This window comes from Canis lupus, chromosome 5 (genome assembly GCF_011100685.1).
Source record: "Canis lupus familiaris isolate Mischka breed German Shepherd chromosome 5, alternate assembly UU_Cfam_GSD_1.0, whole genome shotgun sequence".
NCBI lineage: Eukaryota > Metazoa > Chordata > Mammalia > Carnivora > Canidae > Canis > Canis lupus.
The window spans coordinates 40,847,973-40,862,880 of NC_049226.1; the positions used below are offsets into that span (position 1 = coordinate 40,847,973).

The window sequence follows — 14,908 nt, forward strand, 5'->3', positions numbered from 1 at the left end:
GGATAGAGACAAATAAGCAGATTGTCTGCCATATGAAGATGGGAGATACAGGATTTGGACTTGAGCAGAAGGTGGTATATTCTTGTAAGAGACAATCCTAGAGAAGAAACAGTTCAGGTGGAAAAGCCAGATGAGTTTAGTCTGGTCGAGGTGAGGCTGAGATATCATGATGGACATTCAAGCCTGGCCCTCAGGAGACATGTGGGCAGGTGATGGAGATGTGAGTCTTAAACATCAGGTGAGGGTGTACAGTTCTACAATAGGAGAGATCACAACAGGGAAGAAAATGGAAAACCCAACCCCACCTGAGCACATGGACCCTGAGGACACAATTAGGAAAGCTGGCTGTGCTTGCATCTACAGCCACCAGCAGCATGGTATTTGACAAATAAAAGGCAACAGAAGCCATAAAGGGGATGGTCTCTTCTATCATCTCCCACAAGATAGGTAACCGACCAAAACAGGTGTGTGGGGGAGGGTGATTGGTACTCACCTGAGACATCAGTGTATCACAAGCGGAGGCCAAGCCAGTTCCAACGGAAATCCCAGTAACGTTTACAACCTGCAAGGAACAGCACAGAGCTTCAGCCAGCATCCAGGGGACTAGTGGGGGCAGAGTCACTGCCAACAGCTCCCTCTCGAAGGAGTAACCCATGATTTTATTTCACGTCAAACAGGTGACTGCTATTGTAAACAAAAATATAGCCTCTAAGAATCACAATCACTTTGCATCAACCAGAGTGGCTTACAACTGAGTTTTTCTCAACACAATGCACATTACAATGTCTATATTAAAAGGCTGAATTATGATTAATATCTAAAACCAATGCCCCTGGGGGCACCTGGGTGGCTCAGTCCATTAACCATCTGACTCCTCACTTCAGCTTCGGTTGTGATCTTAGCATCCTGGGATCAAGCACGGAGTTGGGCTCTGTGCTTGGCTGGGAGTGTGCTTTGGGATTCTCTCTCTCCCTCTGCCCCTGCCTCCCTCCCCTGCTCACATACTACTCTCTCTCTAAAATAAATAAAATCTTCCAATAAATAAACTTAATTACTTAATTAAATACGTGAATGAATGAATGGATGAATGCCCCTGGTCTGCGATGTGCATTTAATAATAATGACGGCAAACCCATTCTGAGCAAATGCTACATGCAGGTCCTGTCCCAAGCCCCTGTCAGGGCTGTCATGAGCACTATTCCCATTTTATGGATCACTTGAGCAAGTCACAGAAAGCTTCGGTCATTCGGATGGTGGCCTGAAGCTGGCAAGTCTGGCCTCAGGCTTTAACCCTCCCGTGAGAAACAGGGACTAATTCTGTGTCACCCTCTCGCCTTAACCTCACCCCAGGGCCCCTGACCATTAAGGGCGCAGACAGTAACCTGGAGGTAAGGGTCAGAGCCCAATGTGCTGTTCTGCGATGGCAAGGGTTGGGGAGAACTGGAGACCCTATTTTCATCCCCAGTCTCACATTTAGCAGTGAGGTCAACCCCAGGTGAGTTAACTTCTTGGCTGACCAACGTCACAGACTCTAGCCCCTGGGAGTCAGTGACAGGCCACCACAGAGTAAGGCCCCAGGCCAGTCTAGCGAGCAGCAGGAGGCACCCCCTGCCAGAGGCCTTGTGCTCTGCATGCCCAGCCCAGTGTCAGGGCTAAAACTCAGCCTTCCAGAAAAAGCACGGGGGAAGCACAGCTATTACTCTGCCTCTATGGCTTCAAGCGTCTTCCCAGGTCAAGTCCATTGTCAGAGCTGATTCCCGTCAAGGGCGTCTAACACTGAGCTCTGATGTCATCCTCTCCCCATACAATGACTGCATGGATACTCAGAGGGTCCAAGACTCACAACCGTATTTCTTGGGGCAAGTTGTCCAGAACACTATCTTCCACATCAGAGTGTCTATTTCACCAAAGGCTGCAAGAAACACTCCTCTGACTAGTTATCAGGAAAGGCCCTCCTTCCCCGCAAGTAGCTGGCTCAGTAACCTCTTGGGCGTGCTGGGAATTTCTGGAAACTACCAGGGCAGGGAGCTCAGAGTGCAATTTGTAGCTTCTCCAATCCTAACCACTCCCAGCTGAATCTTTTTCTATCCATGTTTCTCTAACCCTATTCTACCAGCTAAGTGTTTATCTTTCTGTCTTGAAAGTATTTTTATAAACTGACTCAAATTCTTCATGAAACAAGATGGGGATATAAATAAATGTTCTTGGGGAGTGCCTGGCTGGCTCAGCCAGTGGAGCACATCACTCTTGGTCTCGGGGTCGTGAGTTTGAGGCCCACGTCGGTAGGAGGGATTACTTTAAAAAAATTAAATCTTTTTTAAAAATGCTCTTTTATTTAAAACACAAACACTGGGATCCCTGGGTGGCGCAGTGGTTTAGCGCCTGCCTTTGGCCCAGGGCGCGATCCTGGAGACCCGGGATCGAGTCCCACGTCGGGCTCCCGGTGCATGGAGCCTGCTTCTCCCTCTGCCTGTGTCTCTGCCTCTCTCTCTCTCTGTGACTATCATAAATAAATAAAAAAAAATTTTAAAAAATAAAAAATAAAAAATATATAAAACACAAACACTTTGGGGCACCTGGATGGCTCAGTCAGCTACCTGCTTTCAGCTCAGGTCATGATCCTGGGGTCCTGGGATCCAGCCCCAGGTCCAGGTCGGGGCTCCCTGCTCAGCGGGGAGCCTGCTTCTCTCTTGCCCCTCTTGAGCCCCTCTTGCTCATTCTTCCTCTTTCTGCAAAAATCTTTTTTTAAATCTTTAAAAAATAGAAGAAACAAACACTTTTGTAAATTATTTCATTCCACAAACTGAATTTTTCCTAAGGCAAAAGATTTTTAAATATATCTAGCTTTCATAAATAGTTTTGATATTGGGCCTATTGTCTTCTCAGCAATTAATTACAATTTAATAGCTGGTTAAAAACATAGTCTAACCAACTACTCACTGCTCCAGGAAGGACAGGCACAGACCTTACCTCAGACTTTAGCTACAAAAGTTCTTCTCTTTGGAATATACCAGCCTTCCCACACTCCCTTTTGAGGTCTAACGACAGAATTTTAAAATTCTATTTACTCTGTACCTATTAATTTTTTCTTCAAAGCATGGAAATAGGGATGCCTGGATGGGTCAACAGTTGAGTGTCTGCCTTCTGCTCAGGGCGTGATCCTGGAGTCCCAGGATCAAGTCCCACATCGGGCTCCCTGCATGGAGCCTGCTTCTCCCTCTACCTATGTCTCTAATGAATGAATCAATAAAATCTTAAAAAAAAAAAAAAAGTGTTCTTATGCTCTTACCATTGGGTGATCTGGGATAGAAGAGTATAAAGGAGCAGCACTGGAAGGGAGATCATCGGGAGGTGCCCAGGTGAGGCCCGGCTCACAGTTCCCCCAAGCTACTTATTTCTCTGAAACATTCACTTGGGCCAGATCTGTGCCAGCAGCCAGGCTCAGCAAAATTTAACATCAGCAGGAGGGCACACAGAGCAGAGGATGTGGCACAGCAGGGGAAGGATAGGCCCTGTTGGGGCTTTTGGGAAGGCTTTTTGCAGATGCCCCTAAGCCATGTCTAGAAGGAATGCCCCAGGCTCATGTGCAAGCCACAGAATGCAGTGGGCACCCACAGGCAGGACACCCAAGGCCTGGATTTCACTGTCTGGTGAAGGGAGCACTGAAGGGTATTAACCCAGGGAATGGCTTGATTTTTCTTTTTTTTTTAAGATTTTATTTGTTTATTCATGAAAGACACAGAGAGAGGCAGAGACCGTCAGAGAAGCAGGCTCCTTGCAAGTAGCCTGATGTGGGACTCGATCCCTATACTGGGATCACACCCTGAGCCAAAGGCAGATGCTCAATCGCTGAGCCACCCAGGTGTCCTGATTTTTATTTAGTATTATTTTTTTAATGGCTGAGACTGGAGAAAGGTGAGATGGAGTCAGGCCTAGAGGAGGTGGTCCAGGCTGGCAGGAAGGAAGGGTGAAAGCTGGGCCAGGAGACTGGTGGCAGGAAACAGAAGAAAAGAAGTAATTTTAAGAAAGATGGGAAATGAAGTTATTAGCAGGGCTTGCAGCCCGATGGAGATGTAGGACAGAGGGGAGTGCCAAGGGTACTCCCAGGAAGGATGCTCACACATCCTGAGTGTGAGGTGTTCCTGGAGGGTTCAAGCCAGTATGTCCTGAGGCGGGCAAACCCAGGAGGGCACCTCGGTGGGTGACATAAATTTGAGAGGCACCAAGGAAGAGGAGGAGAAGGGGAAGGGAAAGATGTACAACAGCTAGAGGTAGCAGAAGCAGCAGTGGAAGCACAAGGACACTGGGTCCCCCGGGAGGCCAGGAGTGGCAGAGAGGCCAGAGGGGGATGTCACCGACAGCATTAGCCAGATCAGGTTCGACGGCAAGGTGGAGAGACAAAGGCCAGCTTGCAATGGGGAGAAGAGGACATGAAGACATAGACTTTCTGGCAAAGAGCATAAGCGGCCGGACAGGGGGCTGGGCAGGGAGACAGGCAAATGGGAGATGTTACAGAAAAGGAGAGACTTGCATTGCATAGGTTTATCATAGTGGCCGAGGCATCAATTAAATAGAAGAAATGGGGGATGCCTGGGTGGCTCAGTGGTTGAGTGTCTGCCTTTGGCTCAGGGCATGATCCTAGGGTCCTGGAATCGAGTACTGCATCCCTGCAAGGAGCCTGCTTCTCCCTCTGCCTATGTCTCTGCCTCTTTCTCTGTGTCTCTTATGAATAAATAAGAAGAAGAAGAAGAAGAAGAAGAAGAAGAAGAAGAAGAAGAAGAAGAAGAAGAAGAAGAAGAAGGAGGAGGAGGAGGAGGAGGAGGAGGAGGAGGAGGAGGAGGAGGAGGAGGAGGAGGAGGAGGAGGAGGAGGAGGAGAGGAGGAGGAGGAGGAGGAGGGGAGGAGGAGGAGGAGGAGGAAGAAGAAATAATGGAAAGAATGGTTCTGAAACATAGGCAGAAGGCTGGTCTTGAAGAGGGGAGTTAACAGAGGTCTGGTGTTGATGGGCAGATGAGGGAATGTCAGGAACTGACCACCTGGCTCACAATCCTGAAAGTGGGGCCCAACAGGGCTGCAGAGGGAGAGAAGACGGGGGAACCACAGCACGGGACGACCCCATGAGGTCAGATAACAGGTAGGGGGTGCGGGAACTCAACAGGACAAGGATAAAAGGTTGCCAGCAGGGAAAATAAAGTTTAAAACATCTACAATGAGTCCATGCTGAGGGATGAAAATGTGTAGAGCATGAGTCCTGAAATGGATAGGGCGGAGGGGAGGGTGGTCCTGGAAGCCAGTGAGATGGAGGGAAGTGGGGCCCATACACCCAAAAAGATGAGCACTCAGGTGCTGGGGTGTTGATGAGCACAGGAGAGGTGCTGTACTAGCCACCAGCTATCACTGACAGGGAAAAAAAGTACAGGATGGCATACATGGAGGGTCCATCCCTCAAAAGTGGGCACGGCGAAAAGACAGTCTATTCAATAAAGAGTGTTGGGAAGGGGATCCCTGGGTGGATCGGCGGTTTGGCGCCTGCCTTTGGCCCAGGGCGCGATCCCAGGGTCCCAGGATCGAGTCCCGCATCGGGCTCCCTGCGTGGGGTTGGCTTCTCCCTCTGCCTGTGTCTCTGCCTCTCTCTCTCTCTTTCTCTCTCTCTCTCTCTGTCTATCATGAATGCATAAATAAAATCTTAATAAAAAAGAGTGTTGGGAAAATTGGACAGCTACAGGTCAAAGAATGGGACTGGACCTCTTTCTTTCTTCTTTTCTTCCCTTCTTTCGATTTTATTTATTCATTCATGACACACAAAGAGAGAGGCAGAGACACAGGGAGAGGGAGAAGCAGGCTCTCTGTGGGGCACCCGATACAGAACTCGACCCCAGGACCCCAGGATCACACCCTGAGCCGAAGGCAGATGCTCAACCCTGAGCGACCCTGGGAAATGCAAATTAAAACCACAATGAACTATCACCGCACACCTGCGAAGAGTATGCGACAGAAAATAAAAAGTGTTAGAGAAGATGGGATATCCTCATGCACCATTGGAGGGGATGCAAACTGGCACAGCCACTCTGGAAAGTGGTATGGATGACCCTCAAAAACTTAAAAAGAGAACTACCATATCATCCCACAATCTTACTTCTGGGTATTTAACCAAAGAAAACAAAAACAGTAAGTCAAAAAGATACCTGTACACCCATGATCACTGCAGCATTATTCATAAGCCAAGATATGGAAACAACCTAATGTCCACTGAAGGATGCAAGAATAAAGAAAACATGGTGCATGTACACACCGTAGAATATTATTCAACCATAAAAAATAAAGAAATCTTGCAATTTGTAACAACATGGATGGGCAATGAGAGCATTATGCTAAGTGAAATAAGTCCATCACAGACAAATGCCCTCTAATCTCACTTACACGTGGTATCTAAACTGAGAAAAACTGAACTCATACGTACAGAGAGCAGACTGGTGATTCCGAGACTGGGAGGGTGCCGAGGAGCTAGATAAGGCAGTCAAAAGGTACAAAGCTAGTTCCAGTTACAAAATATATAAAGGGTGGGATGCAATGGACAGCCTGGTGACTATACTTAATATTACCATATTGCACTGCACGTTTGAAAGTTGCTAAGAGAGTAACTCTCGGATTTCATCACGTGGAAAAAAATCTTTTCTGTATAGGGACAGAACTATAAATTTATTATAGTGATTATGCCACAATACACACAAATATCGCATTGTTACATTATATACCTGTATGTCAATTATATCTCAGTAAAAAAGTTAATTTTAACAATTTTTAAGAAAGGATGCTGGGAAAGAAAGGCCTGGGAAAGAAAGCCGTGATAGGAAAAAGTAGACCACCAACTGTGGGCCCTGTGGAGAAAGAGAGAAAGTGTCCTTCAAGTTTCCAATAATAACCCTCTGTTAATATCTGTTCCCAGCCAACAGAAGGACCAGGAGGACAAGGTGTGCCCTCTGCGGGGGAGGGGTCAAGTTCATCCTCTCCAGGGGACACAGTTAACAGCCTGTAATATAAAAAGCTTCTCTGCTTTTTTGACTTTCTAGAGGCCCCATCTAAACTTTCAAAGGAAGCAGAAATATCCCTGAACCAGCTCGCTTAACAACAGACCTGTAAATAAAACGTCTGATTCCACACCAAGGTCATCCCAACTGTAAAGCTGAAAGGAGAAACTTCTGTGGTCCCACCAGGATCTTAGGGCATATTCCCACCTCCTGTGGGGACGGAGGGGACATCTTCTAAGACTGGCAGAGACCACCTTGCCGCCACCACTGGAAGAGTTTTCCACCTTCTCTGAATGCCTGGGTGAAATGCAAGAGCGAGGCAACTTTCCACCACCTCACAAACATAAACAAAAGACTTCAAAGTCCTTGTAATTTCAACCCATGGCCCAAGGGAGATACTTTATTAAGAGTGTGAAACCGGAAAGAAAAACCGGTGTGAAACCCTGGAGCATCCTGGGTGGCTCGGCTGAGTGTCTGCCTTCGGCCCAGGGCTGATCCCGGGGGCCTGGGATGGAGTCCCACATAGGGTCCCCGCAGGGAGCCTGCTTCTCTCTCTGTGCCTCTGCCCCTCTCTCGTTAATAAATAAAATCTTTTTTTTTTAAGTGTGTGAAACACTACACCCATAATGAACTATGTAATTCCAACTAAAAGCAGACAACCTACATTACCTTTAAGGTTTTTTTAAGATTTTTTATTTATTTATTCATGGGAGACACAGAGAGAGGCAGAGACACAGGCAGAGGGAGAAGCAGGCTGCACGCAGGGAGCCCGACGTGGGACTGGATCGCAGACCGGGATCACGCCCTGGGCCAAGGGCAGACGCTCAGCCGTCGAGCCGCCCAGGCGTCCCTACGTTTAAGCTCTTCGTGGGATCTTAGAACAGGGGGGAAATGCAGCTCCGATCGCTTCACCAGCACAACTTTCTCCCTTGCGATACATTCCCTGCGCCCCTGGGCCGCTCGGTAATTCAAGCTCGGCCCCCACGGGACGGTTGCAGAGACGGAAACACTCCTCCCCAGGCGGCCCACACAGCCTCCCTCCACATCTAAAGACAAAGCAAAGGCACCCCTGGGTCAAAGCCCGACTCCTCGAGGGAAGAGACACGACCCAGGAGACGGTGCACATTCCGCGTCGACCCCAGAGACAAGATTCAAAACACGTGACACCTACCGACACGGCGAGCGTAACGGCATCCAGCTCCACTTTGCCCAGGTGCCCGCAGAAGATGGAACTGACCACGCCAATGAGGAAGATCATCAGCTGCGCCAGGAACTGCGGAGCGAGAGCGGGAGAGCGCGAGCTGACCCCCAGCCGCCCGCCGGGGAGGCTCCGGGAGCGCGGGGGCGCGGGAAGGGGGGGCGGGGGCCGTCGGGGGCGCGGGGGAGGGGCGGGGGCCGTCGGGGGCCGTCGGGGGCGCGGGGCCGCGCACTCACCACCGGGCCCGCGAGCGCCCCCAGCGCGGCCGCCTCGCGTCGCACGTCGGGCGGCAGCGCGCCCCGCAGGCCCCGCAGGCAGCCGCGCCAGCGGGGGGCGTCGGGCCACCGGGTGCTGTCCGGGGCGGCGGGGGCGGCGGGGGCGGCGGGAGCGGCGGCGGGGGCCTCCATGCCGGCGCGGGCTCTGAGCGCGGGAGGCGGCGGTGAGCTGGGGGCGGCCCGGGCCCGCCCCGCCCCGCCCCACGCGGCCCGCCCCCCCTGCGGCCGGGGGCGGGGGTGAGGATGCGGAGGTGGGGGAAGCAGGCGGGTCGCGCCTTCGGACCCAGGACGCCCCCTGCCAACCGTCGCCGTCCGCAGATCCCCAGGAGTTGGGGGCGGGTCGCGGAACCCCCGAGGAGGTGGTAGGTGAGGGGTCGCAGTCCGGCGGGGGCGGGGGGTACCGGACGCGGTCGAGGGAGTGGGAGGTCGCCCTGCGATGACAAAGGAGACTAGTCGTTAGAGTGAACTGTGCTGGGGGCGGGGGGGTGGAGAGGGCGAATTCGTAATTCCACCCTCCCACCGCCGGAGCCCTTTGCTGGCTTTTCAGGTGACCGCTTCCTCTGCCTCGAGTTACAGGTGTGTTACAGAAAGTATTCCCGGCGCTGGCGGGGGGGGGGGGGGGGGGGGGGGGGGTGCGCTCCTCGGCCTGCAGTGTGGGCCCAGAGATAAGCCCTCCGCATCCCCATCCCCCATCCCCCATCCGGATCCCCGGGCCTCCTGATGAAAAAGGGCAGATACGCTTAGAAGTCTCTGGAAGGCTAGGGTACCTGTCCGGGACAGAACGGAGAGAATGTGTGTGGACTTCCTAACAGCTGCGAGAGGGGATGTTGCTGGGGCCCAACCCAACCTTCAGGGCAGGCCTTTACCACGGTCCCTGCAAAATGACCCTCCAAGAAGCAGGCACTGAGGGTGGAAATGCCTGAAGGTGGCCTTGGGTGTTTTTTCACACGTGTTAGCTAACTCTTCTGACCTGGTCCATTATCTGTTCTTTCGGGGCAAAAGCCACGCCTAGCTTTGTAGCTTTGTGCCATCCAAGCACCCAGTGTACTTCACGCTGAGGCTTGCGGAGTTAAGAGTGTGGCCCTGGGGCGTGGGCGGAGGGGGTGGGGGAGGGGGGGGAGGCTGAGTCCAAGTACTATACTACTTTGTTGCTACTTAATCCAAGGCCACTATACTGAAGTCTTGTGCTCTGACCCCCCACCCCCCACCCAAAATGAATTAACAATGGCTGTTTGGGCTTTCACAGCTCTAGAAAGTTCCCTAACTGTTCTTCGAGGCCAGCGGAGAAGGAAGCATTCATCAAAACCTCATCCTTTTGAGACACAACCACACAAAACCTCCTGGAAACACCATGTTTGCCACCTAAAGCTGGGATGCCTTCTTAAAGACAAAGACGATACCCCTTCTGTTTGGACAGAAAATGAACGGGGCCAGCTAGGACCCCAGCCTCCCTCTCCTAGCCCCCCCTTGTCAATTCCTCTGCCTTCCAACTTTGTAACGCCCTCCTTCTATCAACAGAGGAAAAGGGCTAGGGCCCCTGGTGGCTCAGTGGTTGAGTGTCTGCCTTTGGCTCAGGTCATGATCCAAGGGTGTTGGGATCGAGTCCCACATCAGGTTCACTGCAGGGAGCCTGCTTCTCCCTCTGCCTCCGCTTTTCTCGGTTTTTCTCATGAATAAATAGATTTTTTTTTTCTAAAAAAGTATAGAAAAGGGTCTGACTTCCTTTCCCTGGGTTAGCTCTTCAAACCATTTACTCCTCTCTGTGGGATGCCCACCACTCTAGAAAAATGAAGTGCTGGTTCTCAGCAAGGCGCACAGCTTCCTCTCTCTTCTCTGACAATCCATGGCACCCTCAACAGATTAAGACAGGTCCTTAACAGGAAGCATGCTCCTCAATGCCATCCGACTCCTTTTGCCTAACCTAAGTCTTCTCCCTTTTGGTTTCTCAAGCCCCTCTACTGCCCACAGTGCCTGCAATTTGGACCCCAAATGAATGTTGACAAATGCCATTTGCCCACTGAATAATCATCAAAGGCACAAGGAAAAGATATATTGCAAAATATATTTTAAATAATTCAAAATCCTTAAGCACTGAATACATGGGTTTCTATCTAAACAGTAAACACAACTAGCAAAACCATAGGTGAATGCAACCAGTACACAATGGTCCTTGGTTGAGACAATGCTGGATGAGCTGAATGATCATCCCTCTATCTTTCAGACACTGCCTTAGACAAGAACATAATTTGTACCTAAGTTTCTTCATTAGAAAACATAACTTTGAATTCAATTCTTGAAACCCACAGGTGCTATTTAACTACCTTAACTGAAAAACATTCACTGTTTGGCCTATGAATTATTTGTAAGCTCAAAAGTATCACTTGACCTGACACACACTTCTCTTTCTCTGGCCTACCACTTAATTTTTATATATACTCTCACTAAAATCCCCATGAGCAAGACTGAAAAGACGCCCACGAGCAGGAGCCCACGCCGCAGCAACAACTGACTCCCAGTCAAGGTAGCGGTGCCTGTGGGCTGGACGCAAAGATGTTCTTCTCCGTGCATCGGCTGGTGCGTTGGCTGGCACACCTGCTGGCCCACCGGAGCCCTGACTTTTCTTCGAACATCTTGCATTGAAATACCTCCACGGTTCTCAGGGCCCACTGAAGGCAAAAAGGAACTTAGTTAGCAGTATAAAAGGATATTTTTTCCTTTGTATCAATGATCCCATACATGTGTGTCACTCGCCAGGGGGAAAGTTTGTTCAGGAAGCAGTTGCTACCTTGGATCAATAAAAGAAATTCTGGGGCACCTGGGTGGTTCAGTGGTTGCGTGTCTGCCTTTGGCTCAGGTGGTGATCCCGGGGTCCTGGCATCAAGGCCTACATCGGGCTCCCTGCAGAGAGCCCGCTTCTCCCTCTGCCTATGTCTCTGCCTCTCTCACGAATAAATAAAATTTTGAAAAAAAAATCTATCTCAGAGTGCCTCTCCATTCGCTCATTCACAAACTGACTGGATCCTACAGTTGCCAGCATGGGTCTTCTGGAGAGCTCCATGACACCAAAAGAACCAGAGAAATACAGGGGTTCTGAGTTAAGGTTCGTAGGGTGAGTTTTCAAGGGGCCAATACTCATCTAATCAGCAGTTTGGAAGGTGAACTGACTCAGATGTACATCCAGTCTTACAACCCTTCCCGAGGGAAAATGAAGGCTTAATGGAACAAGAATAAATAAGATGGGCATCCAACTTCTCAGTAAGCATTGTGGATATTAGGAATGTTACAATGCCCTTGGAGTTGTGAGAGGAAAGAATTTCACACAGTAATATTAGCTCACTCTTACAACATGTTTTCTCCTCAGCGGGGAGTCTGCTTCGCTCTCCCCTTCGGCCCCTCCCCAGCTCCTACTCACTCACTCTCAAATAAATAAATAATCTTGGGGCACTGGGGTGGCTCAGTGGTTGAGCATCTGCCTTTGGCTCAGGTCATGATCCCAGAGTTCCAGGATCAGGATCGAGTCCCACATCGGGCTCCCTGCAGGGAGCCTGCTTCTCTCTCTGCCTCTGCCTCTCTCTCACACATGAATAAATAAATAAAATCTTTAAAAACAAATGTTTTTTTGAAAATGCACTTCACACATAAGCAGCTCACTTGATGCTCACAACAGTAGCATGAGGTAAGGAATTATCCCCCTGCTTTTACAAGTGGTAGATGGTAGAAAACTTGATGAACACAATGATGAAAGCCGAGTAACATAAATGAAAAATACCATCTTGAAGGTGCCAGAGTGCTACCAATGTAAACTCCTCTGTATACTTCAGGCTGGAACTCAAGGGCTGCATCCAAGAATTAAGGATGAACCAAAAGTAAACCAGCCCTCACCCTGGTTGCCTCCAGGTCTGCTGGGTGATCCAAGAAGCTCAAGTGCAGACATTGCCCTAGATTGCTGGTAACCCTAAGGGGTTGACAGAAGCAAAGGAAAATCCTCTCTGAAAATAGATATATCATTAGCCTCAAATTACTTCTCCAGACGATGTTCAAATACAAGATCTGGAACAATCAAAGACAACCACGCATACACACAGGGGACCAGACCAGATAAATGAGAACTAGCAGGAGGAACAAGAGAATTGGTGGCCAGCTGTAATTCAGTCAGCCTGTGAGCTCAAAGGGTTTTGGTTATAAAGAAGGGATGAATACGAGTAGGTCACTAACTGCTTGAGAAACTGGGAATCTTGGTGGGGTGCTGGGGTCAGGATTGCTAATTGGGCAGAAGAAAAATGATACACACATTCTCATGATGCTTCCCAGAAGCAACAGTTAAAAACAATCTGGGGCACCTGGGTAGCTCAGCAGTTCAGAGTCTGCCTTCAGCTCAGGGCATGATCCAGAGGTCCTGGGATCGAGTCCCACATTAGGCTCCCTGCAGGGAGCCCGTTTCTCCCTCTGCCTGTCTCTGCCTCTCTCTGTGTCTCTCATGAATAAATAAAATCTTTTTTTTTTATTTAAAAACTAAAAAATAATAATCTGTGTAAAGCCCACCTGCATGCTTGCCTGGGGAGCAGGGGAACCCCATTAACACAAAAATACTGAAGTCAATTTCCAAGATTAAGCTCACCGCACAAGATCACCCAGCCTGTGGAATGCTTACACGAGTACCATAAATCAGCCAAGGAACTGGCGACCTGCAATTGTCTATAATCATCGATAGTAGTCTATTAATATCTGGAATCCAAGCAAACAAACTTGCAATTCTGTTTATGTCACATTTGTGTTACTTTATCATTTGTTTCTGAAACTTTATTGCCTGAGTACTTCAGCAGGAGCTCACAGCAGCAAATCTAGTTGTATCTCACCGACAGCCCCTCCAGGACCAGCGGGACAGGCCTGTGCGCAGAGCTGAGGCCATTAGTTATTCCATACCTGGGTCCTGACAGGCAGCAGAAGTCCCATCCTGGGTGGTATTTAGTCTCAGATTGGCATGTACCTGGGCCTAGAAGACGAAACTCAAAGTAAATACACGAGGATTTATTTACCATAATGTTAATAAAATACCTGATTTGACCACCCAGTTTAGGAAAAAACCAAGCCAGTATCTTTAACTGACGTGTGATTGGAGCTTCTCCAGTTTACCAGTATGGAGTCATCTTTCTGAAAGATTGACAGGGGGTCAGTGGGTAGGGAAGGATGGATGGAAAAGCACAGATAAGGGGGAAGGCAGGTCCCAAGATCATATAGGCCCTTCTTTCCCCTTCATCTCCTTTATCTGCCATCTATTTTCAGACCCCACACTGACCCTAGCAAGTTGGAGACACAGATGCACACAGGTATCTTCGTAACATATTTGAGGATCATAAAATACAGTTATCAGGATAAACTGCTGGCATCCTTTCTCTCCAGTTCCAAAGCTTGTCCTGAAATTGACTTTTCAGACACGAGGGTGATAACTTAGTATGGGATACAAGGAAGAAAAGAACCCCTATTTTTCTATTCAATGGATAAATCCAGGGTCATCTGGCCCTTCACATCTGAATTAGATGCAGCTAAAACAGCAACAACAAAGTAGCATTGGTGATAAAAAGAGAAAGACCCTTCAAAAAGGAGACAGCGAGAGAGAAAGAACACCTGAGCCGATTGTTTTCTAGGACAGAAACTTTTTTTTAAGGTTTCATTTATTTATTCATGACAGAGAGAGAGAGGCAGAGACACAGGCAGAGGGAGAAGCAGGCTCCATGCAGGAAGCCCAACGTGGGACTTGATCCTGGGACTCCAGGATCACACCCCGGGCCGAAGGCAGGCGCTCAAACCGCTGAGCCACCCAGGCTGCCCTAGGACAGGAACTTTTAACTGGCCAGCAGTGAGCATAGTTACCTCTTCGCAGGCTTTTTTCCAATTTAGCCGAAGAATAAAGCCTAGAAAACACAGAGACTGTGTGATCGCACAGATGATGATCCCTGACCACAGACCTAGAAATGGAAATATTTAACAGAGGTTAATTCCATGGAAAACCGGCAGCCCCTAAGTAAGTTCTTCCCAACTCACTTCTGAGAATCTGCATTCATGGCTGAGGTAGAGCCCACAGTGAGCCAGAGACCTCTCACATTCTCTCTCCTTTGGTTTCCAAAAGGTCCTGGGAGGCCCAGGGCAAGTCACTGCCCAGTGTTGTGGATCTCAGAGGCTATTTTTGGCCATTGTGATCCTCACTATTAAGAGAAGTGCCAGTTCTAAGGAAATGAAGTTCCCAAGACTATTTCCTGTTTCTAAGAGTACTATACTTCCAAACTGCTATGTCCTATTTTCCTCAAAAAAGGGGGGTGACCATCTCAAAATGCAAAAGTTAGCAGGCTTGTAAGTTCTATCCCCTGGTGCTTCCTGCAGGCTCTCACTGGCTTTGGGCACAGACTTCTA

General features: G+C 49.4%; 2 protein-coding genes and 1 long non-coding RNA gene across 7 annotated transcripts in view; 1 reads left to right on the forward strand and 2 right to left on the reverse strand.

Annotated features, from left to right (window-relative positions):
* ALDH3A2 (aldehyde dehydrogenase 3 family member A2) overlaps positions 1-8,557 on the reverse strand; it is a 125,084-nt gene extending 116,527 nt beyond the window's left edge. For all 3 annotated transcript variants that reach the window (XM_038537037.1, XM_038537036.1, XM_038537035.1), the window contains exons 1-3: positions 8,462-8,557; positions 8,199-8,300; positions 494-562 (exon numbers count right to left, since the gene is read on the reverse strand). In XM_038537037.1, the coding sequence (XP_038392965.1) occupies positions 494-562; positions 8,199-8,285 (156 nt within the window). In that variant the 5' untranslated portion in view covers positions 8,286-8,300; positions 8,462-8,557. The remainder of the gene's footprint in view (positions 1-493; positions 563-8,198; positions 8,301-8,461) is intronic.
* A 179-nt stretch (positions 8,558-8,736) lies between these two features.
* LOC119876296 lies at positions 8,737-10,038 on the forward strand. Its single transcript, XR_005359585.1, has 2 exons — positions 8,737-8,862; positions 9,747-10,038. It is a non-coding gene; the product is annotated as an uncharacterized LOC119876296 (long non-coding RNA).
* Positions 10,039-10,562: 524 nt separating this feature from the next.
* The window catches only part of SLC47A1 (solute carrier family 47 member 1), a 36,521-nt gene continuing 32,175 nt past the window's right edge, over positions 10,563-14,908 (reverse strand). The window contains exons 15-18 of one of the 3 annotated variants that reach the window (XR_005359584.1): positions 14,372-14,466; positions 13,424-13,493; positions 12,383-12,455; positions 11,030-11,166 (exon numbers count right to left, since the gene is read on the reverse strand). Coding sequence is in view for 2 of the 3 variants with exons in the window: in XM_038537050.1 (XP_038392978.1) it covers positions 10,913-11,166; positions 13,424-13,493; positions 14,372-14,466 (419 nt within the window). In the remaining variant the exon portion in view is untranslated. Of the gene's footprint in view, positions 11,167-12,382; positions 12,456-13,423; positions 13,494-13,522; positions 13,925-14,371; positions 14,467-14,908 lie in introns of those variants that run through there. The other 2 variants (XM_038537050.1, XM_038537051.1) reach the window with 2 other exon arrangements.